At 35.4% G+C, this 14,949-nt stretch overlaps 1 protein-coding gene across 9 annotated transcripts in view; it reads left to right on the top strand.

Moving 5' to 3' along the window:
• The window catches only part of DMD (dystrophin), a 978,823-nt gene that overhangs the window by 305,583 nt on the left and 658,291 nt on the right, over positions 1 to 14,949 (top strand). For all 9 annotated transcript variants that reach the window (XM_066314017.1, XM_066314023.1, XM_066314021.1 and 6 more), the window contains 3 exons: positions 3,591 to 3,678; positions 11,044 to 11,285; positions 13,073 to 13,253. In XM_066314017.1, coding sequence (XP_066170114.1) covers positions 3,591 to 3,678; positions 11,044 to 11,285; positions 13,073 to 13,253 — 511 coding nt within the window. The remainder of the gene's footprint in view (positions 1 to 3,590; positions 3,679 to 11,043; positions 11,286 to 13,072; positions 13,254 to 14,949) is intronic.

The following is a 14,949-nucleotide window of genomic DNA, read 5'->3' as shown; positions in this document are numbered from 1 at the left end:
AAGCTATAATGAGCTCTCAGTATTGCAACTTGAAATATGTGAAGGTTCAAGTGCAAAAAACCTCCACAATTACAGGTAGTAAATCCTATTTAGTAAATTAGATATGATACTATCCAACAAGAAACTGGAAATAAAAATGCTTGAAAGGAGTTTTGGTTTGCCAAGAAGAGGCACCTAGAAATTCAGGATCAAAGATAAACACAAGGAACAGCTGTAAGGGAAAATGTCAGATATCCTAGACAATTAAATTTGTTCTCTTGGCATTCTCAGAAGCCCCATTCTCATATGTTTGTTTTGTTTCAGTGACCTTTTCCAGGCATGCTCTGTTGGGCGTGGATATTTGAGAGCTGAATCACTGTCAGAGGTGGTGATGATAATTTTGGCAGCTCTGCCCTCAGGGGTGATGGGTCACCATCACAGGAGGTCAGGGGATGCTGCCACCCTGCATCCTTTCACAGAGCTCTCAAGGAAGCATGTTGATTTGATATATGAATAACATTCAAATTTCTCCAGCCATCAGTATTTTCTAGGTTATGAAGTCATTAACTGCGAGCTAAAATCTCAAGGTCAAATAAAATGTTTAGATTTGTAAAAATAGCCCCTTTGCCTTTGGCTAGCTAAAGGTGAATTTATAATGTTTTCCAGTCAATTAAAACTGGAATATAATGCATTTGCATTGTCTGTTGCAAGGTAGTCCAAAAGAGAATTAATCTCTGCTTGGAAAAAAGTGTGTAAAGTTAACCTTTCCCTCTAATATTGTTTGTTGGTTTGGTTTGGTTTTTTTCTGAAAAATCTTTTACAGAAAGCAAAGAGAGTTTAAAAAGGGGAGAGGTTATATATTTGGGATATTTTGATGTGGCTTAGCCACTATTGTCAAAAAGTGTCTATTACAATGTAAAGAATTTAAGTTTCAAAACTTCACAAATCCCTTTAAAATTGTCCCATTCTACTGTGCCATAAATGAACCTGGATCAACAGTATCGTCCCCTTCAGTAAAAAAAGAAAATGGAGAAAACAGAGCCAAAGAGATAAATGAGAGTGTTTCCCAGGACTACTCCATTCATTTCTAGGCACTTGATACAGGGTTATGGAAGTATTTCTTCTGAGGATCTTAAAAACCCAAGACACAATTTGCAGGTTTGGCAAAGTGTACAGACTAATGGCAGGAACATGTGGTCAGTGTTTTGAGTACCTGGAGTGAATTTCCTCCTTTCTCCCCACATCACATCATTTCTCTTTGTGCGGGACCAAGAGTTCTGTCTCTCCTCCTTTGGTTATCACCCTGCTTCCTGTGTGTGTTTCTCCCGTAACCAGAGTTAGACCTTCATTTGCATAATCTATGTCAATTACATAAAAATGAATGGAGAAAAATTGCTGACAGAAAGTTTGATATGTGCAAAATATTTTATGTTTATTTAAGGACCCCACACATAGTTCTTATATTTTCTACCAGGACCTGGGAACTTGAATTTTTCAGGAGAGAAGCAGACATTTCTCCATGTTTTCCTGCACACATAGCATATGCTGGGCAGGGAAGAGTTGACTTCCACAAGCTTTTATGTCATATCATTTTTTATATTTTAAGAAGATAAGTTTTAGCATATTATATGAACTTTTTTATGATTTGTTTCTGCTCACTACAGTTATACACATGATGATTGCACACCTGGTGTTACAGACGGAGTAAAATTATTTTCAGTATATTTTAGTGTTTTAATGATTCCTTTGAGTTCTCAGTAGTTATTCTCATGTTAATTATATCTGGCATTATAGACAGAGTATTATTACTTAAGATTGTGTAAGAGATTCTGGAACTCTGCAGAGAGTTAATTTACTTTTTTAATTTGGGAAATAGTTAAATTGTTCCGTAGAATGGTATAAGATTTTATTGACCTACAAAAATGAGAGATAATTCAGTCGTCTGTAACTTATTGGGATTAAACTTCATAATATTTCAATGGTCATTTAGTTATGTGTTAAAGGTATGTTTCTAAGGTACAAAATACTTCACTGTTCTCTAAATTTATTTTCTTTATATATTTTATTTATCCAAAATTGTTTTAGTTACAGTATTAAAAGGGATCTTGGAGATATTGTTAGAAAGCCTGCTGTTTAACAATTTCTGCATGCACAAATGAATAGCAGTTGTAGGTAGGCTGAGGAAAAGTGTGAATTTAATTGAAAATTTCTCACACAAGTTTCTGTGTCTCCTCACATACGAAGTCTTCCAGGGAGCTGCTTGTAAAACTGAAGATGTTTTAAACATCACATTTTGATAGTTATTTTATTAAGAGAGTTCATTCAAAGGTGTTTTTGTTCATTCCATATGGATGTAATAATCTGTTTGAAAGATAGTAGTTCCAAATTTAATTGTATAAGGTTATTTTACGAAATGCATTCTTAGACACCAATTTGAGCTTTCTTTTCAGTTTAAGGAACCTTTTTGAAGTCATGCAGCATCTACCTTTGCTGTGGAAATAAATGGTGACAGGGAAGCCCAGTGGGGTCAGCCAACCTGGGAAACTGCAACTAGGGCCAAGTGTTATGTTTCCAAATACATTGTGTAGGATTTGGGGGGATATACCCTCTTGTGTGTGTGTATCTGCTGCAGGAAAGCAAAGGGCTTGATTTATGGGACACTGTGTTGGTCAGATCTCTGGGAGATGTGTAGTCTGTTTTATTTTTGGTATCAAACTTGACTGTGGGCTCGTGTTGTATCTTTGAGCTTCTAAATTACACCTAAATTATGCAATTAATTTAGTTTAAAATCAATGAAGTGGTTTCATGGTTTTAATTACAAGACAGCATTGATGTGCTCTCAGATCTAAAATGAGTTCACTTTCCACCAGTATTACTACTGACCCAAAATGATATTTAAATTTAGATTCCTACTATATCTTCTAATTTTAGCAGCTTGCCTTTTCTAGGCCTTACTTGCTGGTCTGAACATTAGTGAGCAATTTTTGTGTACAGAAAAGTGAGTCAAGAGTATTAAGTACAATACATAATGAGAAGCCTGTATTAAATCTGCAGTTAATTCTTCTTCTTAATAACCCATATATGGGTGTCTGCTGCATGTGGTCTTATATATGCATTTTGCAGTTGGTTTTTTGTTATCAAACAAAATAGTACTATAAAAAGCCAGATTTTGTATGGGTTTGATACTGTAGAATGCTGTGAATCCCTGTGATTTGGTGAGAATGGTCAATTGTTGCTTTTACCATGAAAAGGAGCAAATCTATTCTTCCACAAGGCATTTCTGTTGAATGAATATTTTCTTTCTGAAATATTGTGCTTCAAATAGCTCTTACTTTCTGTGTCTTTAATGTGTGAGTAAAATACTGATTTTACATTTGTGTCATTTTTCAGCTCTGTTGTGTTCTGTCTCTCAGTTTTTGTATTTGGCTTTGACTTTGACTCCCTTCCTGGTGGGTTATGGTACCTGCTGCTTTCATTGCAAATCAGGGGGCAATCAGGGCAATATGATGGGTTTAAAAACTCTCAAGAAATCAGAAGACATCACTGAGATTAATTACTTTCTTGTTCAAAACCCCTCTGTTGAAATAATCACCTTTCCTGTCGTGCTGCAGGCCATCCAGCGAGAAAAGCCCGAGAAGTACAGAAAACTGCAAGATGCCAGCAGATCAGCTGAGGCCCTGGTGGAACAGATGGTGAATGGTAATTACATGGGAGTTGCTTGAGATAATCTTCTTAGGGATTTGATAAACGAACAGGTTCATGTTTATCACAAGAATTATATTAGCACATACTGTCTAAATGGAACGGTAAAGTGATATTGCCTCATATTTCTTTTATTATTTCTGAGTGTTATATCTGTTAATTAGAAGAGAAAAGAAGTATTACCACTTTAGGACTATGCAAAGAAATGTGTTAGAAACTCACAGTAATGAATTGTATATTAACAATCGGTTCTGTGCAGAGACTTAAGTTGTAATCTTATTTTCTGAGTTCTCTAAGCTTTGAAGTACATTAACACATCTGAGTTAGACAGCTCCAAAGGCATTACTTTAACCAGTTGTGGAAAAATACTTCCTGAATTTTAATATACAATGTATGTTCTGTAATATACATATTTCTGTAATGTTCTGTATGATAGAAAATATAACACTTTATTGGGATTTGAAAAAAAGAAATTTGGCATTTGGTTTTTCGAAGATAGTAATTGTCAAAATTTATACAACTCTTGAACAAAGAAAAATAGGTGCAAGGGTTTTGTCTTGTTTGTTTGGGGTTTTTTTTACCCAAACAAATTATTACATTAAGCCATTCTTTTGAACCTTTAAACAAGGGAAAAACAAAAACCAAATGTAAATGAAAGTACTGTAACTCATACCATTGTTCTTAATATCAAAGAATGTCTTGCCTTGCTATCAATAATTAACATGGGCCAACATCCATCATACTGATACGGTTACTGAAATACAGATGCTGAATAACCTGATATTTGGAACATATTTTTTATTTTAAATTGTTACAAGGAATAACCAATAATTAAATTGCTGAAAGTGAAATGGTTTAAGTCTGAGGTACTAACTGGTCAAGCTAAAGAAATTTGGTGGAATCCTATGATGACTTTGCTTAAGTATGAAGGTGTGAAGTTTTAAAAGAGACCATATTATTGTGTAGGACATATTTAATATCATTACTGTAACAATTGCTGCAATGAGTCCTTTCCCAGGCTCTCTGTGAGAATAGACTGAAGACAGTCTGGTAACATCTGCACCATGTTTGAAATAATTTGGGCACTTTCCCATTATTGATTATATAAAAAGTTTGGATTTTTTTTTTTTAAGTGTTTTCTGCCTCAGAGAACTGGTTGTACATGACTTTTAGGGAAGTGTCTGAAATTTGCATGCTGACACATTGAGGTTCCTATTTTGGGCAGAATCTGTCTAGGGCATATTTAGCCATTCCCCACTCTTTGATTGGACCAGTGCAGACCTGCAGCTGAAGAATTCCAGTTCATTTTCTTTGGATTGTGTTGTACTTTCTTACTACTATCTTAAATGATGCTTACATTGCACTATGGTGCCTACCCTGTCACATATCAAGTAGACTAAATTCTGTCTTAATTATTCTCATGGGGTTTTTACTCAAGACTCTGTTTTTCTCACCCTCAGTCCATGGGTCCATTCTTATTCACAGTTTACATGTGGCTAGATGTGTATGTAAATATTTCCAGTATTTCTCAAATCACATCTGATTTTTGGGAAGCACATCTTCCAACTGGGTGGCAGTCACAGGGCAGACTATCAGCATGACTTTATCAACTTCTTCAACTTTGTCAGCTGCTCTGAGGTCTGTGTCATGCAATTTATTGTAGTAGCCCTGGTAGCAAAAATGTTCTAGTGTGTCTGACAGGTTAATTGGCTGTGAAAATGAAGATCTCTTATTGTCATGGCTTTAGGGAGGAAACAATCCCTTTGAAAAGAGAAACAATTCCTCTGGACTTGAAACCTTGGATATTTATGGGGCTTTCAGCTGCTCCACTAATGCAAAGGCAGTTTGAAGGATAGCATTTGGAATGGTTAATTAATGCAGTAATTACCAGCAGCAGAGAGTAGAACAAAAAGTTAACGTTAGTTGGTGAGAACTGTGAGATGATTTTAACAAAGAATTGGCAAATGGAGTATCTTGTGAGATGCTCCAAGTTACTCCTTGAGGCTAGAGGAAGTTAACTGCCATTGTAAAGCCATGAATTTGAATACAACATACTTTTGAATATTTTCTATTTATCTTTTCTTCCAATCATTGTGATCTAATTGCGATTAATGGTTGCAATTTAGTTCAACTGAAACTGAACTAAAAGTTAAGTAAAAACATTAACTTAACTTTAAAACTTCATCTCTAACTGTAATAGAGTTACTCAGCTTTATATTTTCCACAGTATTTCAAGTAAGTTTCTAGTTTGTGTCTTGTGTAAGGTAATTTTGTTGTTGTTGTTGTTGTTATATTTACTAAGAACAAGAAAAAACATTTGCTGAATCTCAAATAATGTTTAGTGGAACAGCCTATTCCTTCAAACCTTCCTGTTCCAGTGCTGGAACTCTTTTCCATAAAATGGGAAGGAACTAAAAGTAATTCATGTGCCTGTATGGATTTGTGAGAGATCTGCAGTTTAACATCTAGTGGAAGGAAGATGTACTATGTTGTTTTAATGAAAAGCCTTTCTAACTACCACAACTTATGGATCAAAAATGATGATGCTCTCATTTTTCCTCTTCAGGAAAATGAGTCAGTGATTGCATTGATGATCGTCATGCATTTGCAGTATAATCTGTAATTAAAAGACCACACAAGGCAAACAGATTTAAGGCATAGATCAGTTTAGAAGTCAAGTGATGACAATTTTAATTGTATTGTTAATTTTTACTTATTCTGTGTCAATTAGATCTGGACTAATTAGATTCCTTATGATTCCAATTATGCTGGCACTGAATTCCTGGTTTTACTTAATATGTAAAATATTCTTTCTCTTTGCTCATAAACGAGATTCTGTGTAACAGATGAAGAGTCTAAAAAGATGAGATCTCTGGTGGATTAGAAGGCGAGTTCAGACTGGTGGTGATCTCCATTGTTGTATCTTTTTTTTTTTCTTTCTTTTTTTTTTTTTTTTTTTTTCTTTTTTCTTTTTTCTTTTTTCCTGTGATAGGTAGGAGAAGGAATAAGTAAACAAATAAACAAACAAAACAAAACTAAAAAAAAGAAAAAACACACTAAAACCCCCAAAAAGCACAAAAATCACACCACAGGATTCTGGAGAGAATTGGACTGGCTTGTTTAGGGTTTAATTTACTTTTTTTTTCATAGCAGGGGGAAATATTCTGAGGAAACATTTACACAGGACGCTCCTCTAGCCTTATGTAAACACTGTCAGCCACTATCAGCAAAAGTATTTCACACTGGAAATATCTGCCCTCTCCCACAGCATAGCTGTGTTTAGGCAGGGTGTCTGGAGATTGCAATTTGATTCTCCTATCACAAGGAGAATCATTGATGGTTTTGGTGGATGCTTCTATATCCAACCACCCACATGGGCTGTGCTCTGCCTGTCCTTGCTCATGCTTTCCAAGAAGTCTGATGAGTTTAATGAACGAAAGCTTATGTATTCTGTTTACCAGTGTTTCTAGGAAACAAAAACCTGTTTTGTTTTTCTTTACTAAATTGTATTATAAAATAGAATGAAAAATCTGTTGATGCATAAGTGAAGCGGTTTAGCAGTTTGAGTGGACACTTGGCTATTACAGGAGTTTAGAACAAAATAAACAGGACATCAAAATGAATAATCAGAGAATTTTGACAGGAAGCATTAAAGTGAATACAAATCAATTTGTTGCAATAAAACATGTAATTTTGAATTGCCACCATTCTGTGGAAGAAATACATTATCTTGTAAGTTACACAAGAGTAGAAAGCTATAAAAAACCAAATAATATTACATTATTCTATCACAGAACTGTGCAAATGACAGATGCACTTAACAAGATATATTTCATACTAAGTGGCAATTCCAAAGCACTTGCATGTAAGGTGCTGCACAATTAAAAATATTCAGGCACAATTTGTTATGTGCAGTATACAAGGTAATAAAATTAATGGATGCACTTCAGATAATGATCTGTTTCCTCTGGGTACAGTATATTTATACAATTATTATGCCAGAAGCTTTTAGAATGTGAAACATGAAAAGATTATGAACCAACAATTATTCATAAAATAACGTTTTACCAGAAAATGGGTTCTATATTGTTTCTTTGCCTGCTTCTACACTTCTGGTATGTAAAGTTGCTTAAGTTAATGAAGAAATCAGTAGTTATCACAGAAGAAAGTTTCAAACAGGACAAAGAATAATGGAGTTTATTAAAGAGTAATAAAGTAAAACACAGGAAGTTCCACCTCAGCTAGGAAGAATTTCTTTACTTTGGGGGTGGCAGAGCACTGGAACGCAGTGCTGCCCAGGGAATGTCCCTCTCTGGACACATTCCTGTGTCACCTTCCCGGGGTGACCCTGCCCTGGCATGGGGGTTGGGCTGGGTGATCTCCAGAAGTCTCTTCCAACCCCAACAATTCCATGATTCTGTGAAATTCTTGATTTTCACCAGTGGGTCAAACTTGCCCAAATGATCTCAAGTGCAAGTAACAGCCATTTTATTACATCCTTCTGGAAATGACATGCTGGGATCTGATGAACAATTTTGCTTTATCTGAATGGACTGAGAAATAAGAGTTTTAAAAACACAGGTTATGGAGATTTTAGCTTCCTTTCAGTAGGATATTCTGCCTAATGAAGGTGCATCTCTGCAATATTTTACCAAATGTGACTCTGCATAAACCAGTTTTGTATTGTCCACTTCAGGAACATGAAGAACAAAATAATTTCTTTCTCTATGTATTTATGAAATAACATTTAGACTCAAAGGTTAGATGTTAATTAAAAAATTAAAGGAACATTGAATAACAGTGGCTATTTTCACACATTTAAGTGTATCATATGAAGAGGGACATATGAGCAAAATAAAAAAGGAGGATCTGGTGAATCTAGATTTTCATCTGAAATACAGTCCTCTGAATCCTAGGAGAAAATATTGCAGTGGAAAGTATTATTATGTGTGGAGAATCCATGACTGCACTTCTGGTAATCATTATCTTACCTAAGGGTACTTGGGAGATGTGGCAGCTGAAAAGAAAGGAAAGAAGGAATAAATAAAGTGATCTTTTTATGCCTAGTCTGCCAAACTCACAAACATTGTCTTCCAGGTTCAGAGATAGTAATGAACACAGTGGCAAAGATAATCTCCTCTCTGTTATGAATATACAGCATTTTTATACCAAACTCACAACAGAAACAATTGTTGAAATACAGCATAGTTAAAGTCTTATTGTCTCTACATATGTTTGTTCTTGCTGTTGTTAAGATTTAGTATCTGTGTGCCTGGTTGTCTGTGATTGCTGCTGTTCATATGTGCTGTGCCATTCAGGTTTATTCTGCCTCTTCACATGCTCATTAGACATTACACATCCAGAAAATGTAGTTATGCTACCACATCTCCAGATGCACACACACACTCACAGGAGACAGGATCACTTTTGGATTTTATTAAGATGTGTCAAAATCCTTTTTTACCTCTTTATACTTCAAGGTTCATTTTATATTCTTGCTCAGTCCTTAAAATGTGCTCTTCAGTTTTTTGATATAATATGGAAGTGAAGCTGCTCCAACCACCACAGTTGCCATTATCTCCCAGTAGTACTGGGCTTTCTATTTTTCCAATAGTTTTGCTTTTTGAAATGCTGTACCATTTGTTTGGCTGGGGCATTGTCCCAGAGAAAAAGCATATCCAGAGAACTGCTATCAGGTACTGCACAGTCTGTTTCCAAGTGGGCTGTTTCCAAGCAACTCTGAATGAAATACTCTGAGCTGGATCCAGAACAGGATTTGCCAGAGCACTATGGTGCTCCACAAGAGACATGATGCCTGATTATCATTTAGTGTGGTTTACCATATAGCATGCATTATAGTCATTCCTTATAATATTTTATTATAAAAAAATTGTAGTGTTTTTTAGTATTTTTTGTTACTGCATTTAATTGTAATTAGGACTCTATTTCCTATGTCCTATCTTCCAACCTTGCCATGAACTTTACTATTTTTTAATCCTGCTAAGAAATTTTCCTGTAGATTTTGAGTCCACATTGCAAATCAGAAAACTGATATCAGTAGTGTATCAAAGATTGCAGAAGTGGAGCATGGAAGGCTTTTGTCTCACTAGTTTTTAAACTTGTTTTAAAGAAAAGTACTCTATTATTTTGATAAAAACATAGCTTCTGTTTAAGTGGTTGGCTATTGTATGATATGTCATGATGTTATTAAAAGTGTTTTTAAGCATATGGCACTGCTCAATGATTTGAGAAATTTTACTCATTTTGAAATCAACGTTGGCCCTATTGCCATCTGTATCATTACATGTCGTTGCAATTAAAAAAAACGTTAGGGTCTACATATAAACTTCCATTGAAACATAAATGAAATTATTAAGTTAATATTATTTTGAAGTCAAGCTGACTTAAATTTACAAAGTGTTTATGAATTATGTTATTTAAGAAAAATTTTCTTATCTTTTCGTATGTATTGCATTACTTTCTTCACAGAAAGTGAAGAGAGTTCCTTCCTTTTACCTTTTAATTTTTCTAGATATTTACCTTGTCAGTTGTAGTGGTTTAGGGCAAATTTGGCAGATGACTAAGGTGATATATTTGGCAAATAACTAAAGTCAGTTTTATTTTATGAACTTTAATATAAGCATGATTATTAAACAACAGACAGAAATAGGCAAACTACATCAGAGAAACCAAGCCCTTTGAAAGTAACTATAGAGAAGCATCACCTATGATCTCTTGGCTCTCTTACTGTCTCATCATGGTCATGGTTGGACACTCAGGACTGGCTTAGGCTGGAGGCTTGATCTGGTACTTTGTTTATTTCTTAGTGTTTATGATATGTTTAAAATAATGTATAATGCAAAATATATGGGTTGGATTATCAGAAACCTCTAAATAACTATGGAATATAGTTCCTATTAATTGTAATTAGTCTTTTTATAGAAGAAAAGCCAGAAACAGTCTTGTACATTAAAATCTAATTACAGTCCAGGCATAGTTTTGAAAATCCAGCTGTCAGGCATTTTGTTATTTCTTATAGCACTTTTAATTAGCTTTATGTATTGTATCTCCACTTCCTGCTTTATTCCCATTCTTGTACTTTAATGTAGTTTGTAATTCATTCCCATAGCAACAAAAGCACCCAGGCAGAAACTTTAAATATCTTTGATATGCTTTCCCCACTAATGTGTAACATCTGTAGATTCAGAACTGTTATTTGGTGATAAATCATTAACTGGATTTATGAGCTCTCAAATAGAGAGATTGAATTATTGAACTATCCTACTTTTTTCTTTTTTTTTTTTTTTTCCTTTTCTTTGTGACTTGTTTATCTTTAAGCATCTTCTTCTCTTGTTTTTCTAGAGGGCCTGAATCCTGACAACATTAGACAAGCCTCTGAGCAGCTGAAGAGCCGCTGGATTGAGTTCTGTCAGTTGCTGAGTGAAAGGCTGGCATGGCTGGAGTACCAAAATAACATCATTGACTTCTACACCCAGCTGCAGCAACTGGAGCAGACAGCAATTACTGCAGAGAACTGGCTGAAAGCACAACCCACACCAGCAACAGATCCTTCCACAGTAAAAACTCAGTTAGAAAGATGCAAGGTTAGAGATTCTGCTTCAAGGTGTTTTTTTTTTTTTTTTTTTGGTGTTTTTTTGTTTTGGTTTGGTTTTTTTTAATGATATTGTGCTTCATAGGTGTTCCAAGAGTGGGACAGATTATGACCTATGATATTTCACTATAAAAATGGTAAATAGACTCCTTGGATTTACAAAGCAATTATTGAAAATATTTGTTCAAAGAAAGGAAAGACTGGTAAAGAAATAAAGAGGCAGTCGAAGCCAGGATATGAGTCTTTAAAACTCTGCCCCAGATATTTAGTTATTAAGATACTTATACACTTAGAAGGACCTGTAGCCCTAAAATCTTTTTTATATTTCATTTTCATGTAAAAATCTGTGTCTTTGGTTCTTCCTTAAGAAAATGTTGCTCATCACCTCTATTAAGGATCTGTGCCTGAACATTGTCTTCAAGTCCAAAATTCTGCCTCTGAAGACCACTTTACTTCTTACATACCCTGTGTTCTGGTTCAGTGGGACTTGTGTAGTCAAATGGATGAAGATTCTTCTGTCACAATATGGGAGAATCACAATAGTTGTACAAAAACTGTCACACCAGTTCTCTTATAATTCTCCTTAATTGTTTTTATTTGTGTGCCTGCACCATTGTAGAAGTTTGCTTCTCTCTCTTTCTGTAGAAAATTCTTTTGTTGGGGAGCTTGCCAGCCAATATTAATTGACAGGAATATATGGTATAGTATTGCATTACAAATTTCATTACATCCTTCTAGAAGTTTGGCTTTAGGAAATCTCTGACTCCAGAAGCTCTCAAGCAGAAAATATTGAAACCCAAATTGAGATCTATGCTACTACTTCAATTTTCAGGTATTTTCAAACTGGCATTGTACCTACAGAGGTCTCTGTTCACACACAGAAAACTTTTCTTTGAATATCTCTGCTATGCACTGTACATTTGGCTTACTTTGCACATTTCTTTCATATTCTGTAGCTGCACATGTCACAGTGTATCCAAGGTGTGACAGCACAACCTGATTGCTCTTTACAGCTTCCTGAGAGCGGGAGTGGAGAGGAAGGTGCTGATCTCTTTTCCCTGGTATCCACGGACATGGGAATGGTTCTAAGCTGTGCCAGGGGAGGTTTAGACTGAAGTGGGAAGGTGCTCAATGAATGTAACAAAAAGGCTTCCTGGAGAGGTGGTCAGTGCCTGCAGCCTGTCAGTCTTTAGGAGCCATTTGAAAAATGTTCTTATCAACGTGCTTTAACTTGTCAGCCCTGGAGTAATCAGGCCATTGGAATAGATGTTCCCTGAAAGTCCCCTCCAACTGCTCTGTGCTATCCTAATCTTAACCTCAGCCTCTAATATATTACTGCTAGAAATCACTGGACATCTTTATCTCTCCTTTTCTACTTCATTTTATTTAATCTGTACATAATCTAACAGACATGGGCTCAGGATTATGCTACATGAGGTGTTCTTCTCTTCCCAGCTTCACAGAAAAAGGCTGTTCCTTAGGCTTGAAAATTGACTGTACAGATTTTCTTATTTTCTTTGAGCATAAAGCCCTGTGAAAGTGACTTTAAGGTGACTTTAAGCAGTGATATCAGTCACCAGTTTTTATTGGGAATAGAGGTATTGATTCATGAGGAAAGTTTTAAAATGTTGAATTGATTTGTATTGTAACGGATGTATTTGGAAGCAAAATAGTTGTGTAATGTGCACTGAAACAGTGGTGATTTTATGGCACTAGTGGCTTCATTTCTTGGGTAGCAGTATCTTGATTTTCTTTTTTCTTTATTGTTTGAACATGCAGGATGAAATCATTCGAATGTCAACCCTGCAGCCTCAGATCGAGCGGCTAAAGGCACAAAGTCAAGCACTCAAAGAGAAAGAACAAGGACCAGTGTTTCTAGATGCTGACCTTGCTGCTTTTACCAGCCATTTCAAACAAATATTTGCTGACATGCATGCCAGAGAAAAGCAGCTACAGACCAGTAAGTGTTCTTGACAAGAAGTCAATTTGCCTGACTAGCACACATAGAATAGGGGTTTATATGTTGCTTTCCCAGTTTTATATTTGTTTTTTGTGATACTAAACCACTAGTGCAATTCAGGTGCTCTTTTTTGCAATTGAACTAGTCTTTCAAAAATTATCATTCTGTGTTTTATGTTAAGAAATCAAGGGAAGGTACACTATTCAGAAGCAAAGCTACCACTCAGTTTAGTTCTGCCATCAAACTTTCTCTTGATAGTATGTTTATGGATAGATTCAGTGATACTTTTTGCCACCATAAAACTGTCTTTGTTTATTTAGATTATGAGACAAGGCAGTCCATCTCTGTCAGTCAGTAGACAGGAAAGACAGCTAAATTACAGGAGTGAATCTGCTCTAGATTTTCACAGAATAAAGATTTAACTCCATAAATCTCATCAAAGAGAGTAGTCACCTTAGCATGTCTAGTTTCTCATCATGTGGCCAACTCTTTCTTATTTGCAACACAGAACACGTGACTGCCAGCTACAACATTACCTGTGAGATTTTTAGTAAAGTTAATTTTTCAGAAGGAGCAAAATGCTATACCAAAATAGAAAGTTAGCTATTTCTAATTAATGATACATAGCTTATCAGTAATTACTGTACACTTTCTGTATTAGTTTATGAAATAAAATATTAGACAAAAAATATTAGACAAAAAAGAAATAATTAAACTATTCTCAAAAACAAAGATAGTATTTGCCCCTTAAACCACTGATATCTCTAAATTACTGTACTGATTTGAAATCTGACATAGTACTAGCTCCTTCTAGTGGATCTCTCTAATATTCCTCCTAAATTCTTTCACAGATAGTCTTGGATATTGTTTTTTTCAATACTACATTACTACACTGCTGTAGTTATTTTGCATGTGTCCACATATGCAAACTGAAGAGGTGATGATGCATGGGAGAACAGAAGCAATAAAATGCAACTGTCCCACAGCAAGTGATGAATGAATGAATTGTAGAAGTTAAACACAAGGAGTGAAAAGTTTTTTCATTACTCTAAATTCAAGATGAACAGTGGGCAAGATGTAAAAAACCACTAATATGACTATGTTTTATATGCTGAAATGAGTTGCTATTCTCCCATTAGAAATATAGTGTAAATACTGGCTTCTTTATGATTTCTTCTTTATCTAAACTTCCCGAATTATTTGCCTTGCCACATCAAATTTTGCTGTAGTGAGAGGTCATGAATTAACCAGCTGATTTGTCTGGTGAGGTAAATCGTGTTCACTGTAATGTTAACTGTTAACTGTAATGCCGTGGGCTTTAGTAAATTCTTTCTGGGTGTTTCTTCCCCCTCCTGGGCTGCGGGAAGCTCCTCCAGAGGCCTGGCCAGCTGCAGGAACAGCTGTCCTGAGGTGGAAGCATTGAACAGGCTGGGGACAGTCTCCTGTAGTGCAAGAGAACAGAAGTCTCTAAATCAATATTGCATGGAGCCCTGGACAGTTGTTACTACTTTTCTTGTGTTGTAGAGAAGGGTCATATCCCATGTCTTTATTCAGCCCTTACTTTAATAGAAACCATGGAAATTTTGTTAGAGTAATTTAGATATTTCCATCCTTTATTTGCATAAATTATTTGTAATTAATTATTTCCTACAGATGGAAAAGTCTCCTGAGGACTGAATGATGTATTACAGATCAG

The sequence above is a fragment of the Sylvia atricapilla genome, chromosome 2 (assembly GCF_009819655.1).
Source record: "Sylvia atricapilla isolate bSylAtr1 chromosome 2, bSylAtr1.pri, whole genome shotgun sequence".
Lineage (NCBI taxonomy): Eukaryota > Metazoa > Chordata > Aves > Passeriformes > Sylviidae > Sylvia > Sylvia atricapilla.
Note: the sequence above shows the minus strand (reverse complement) of the source record. Positions and strands in the feature narration are given on the sequence as shown.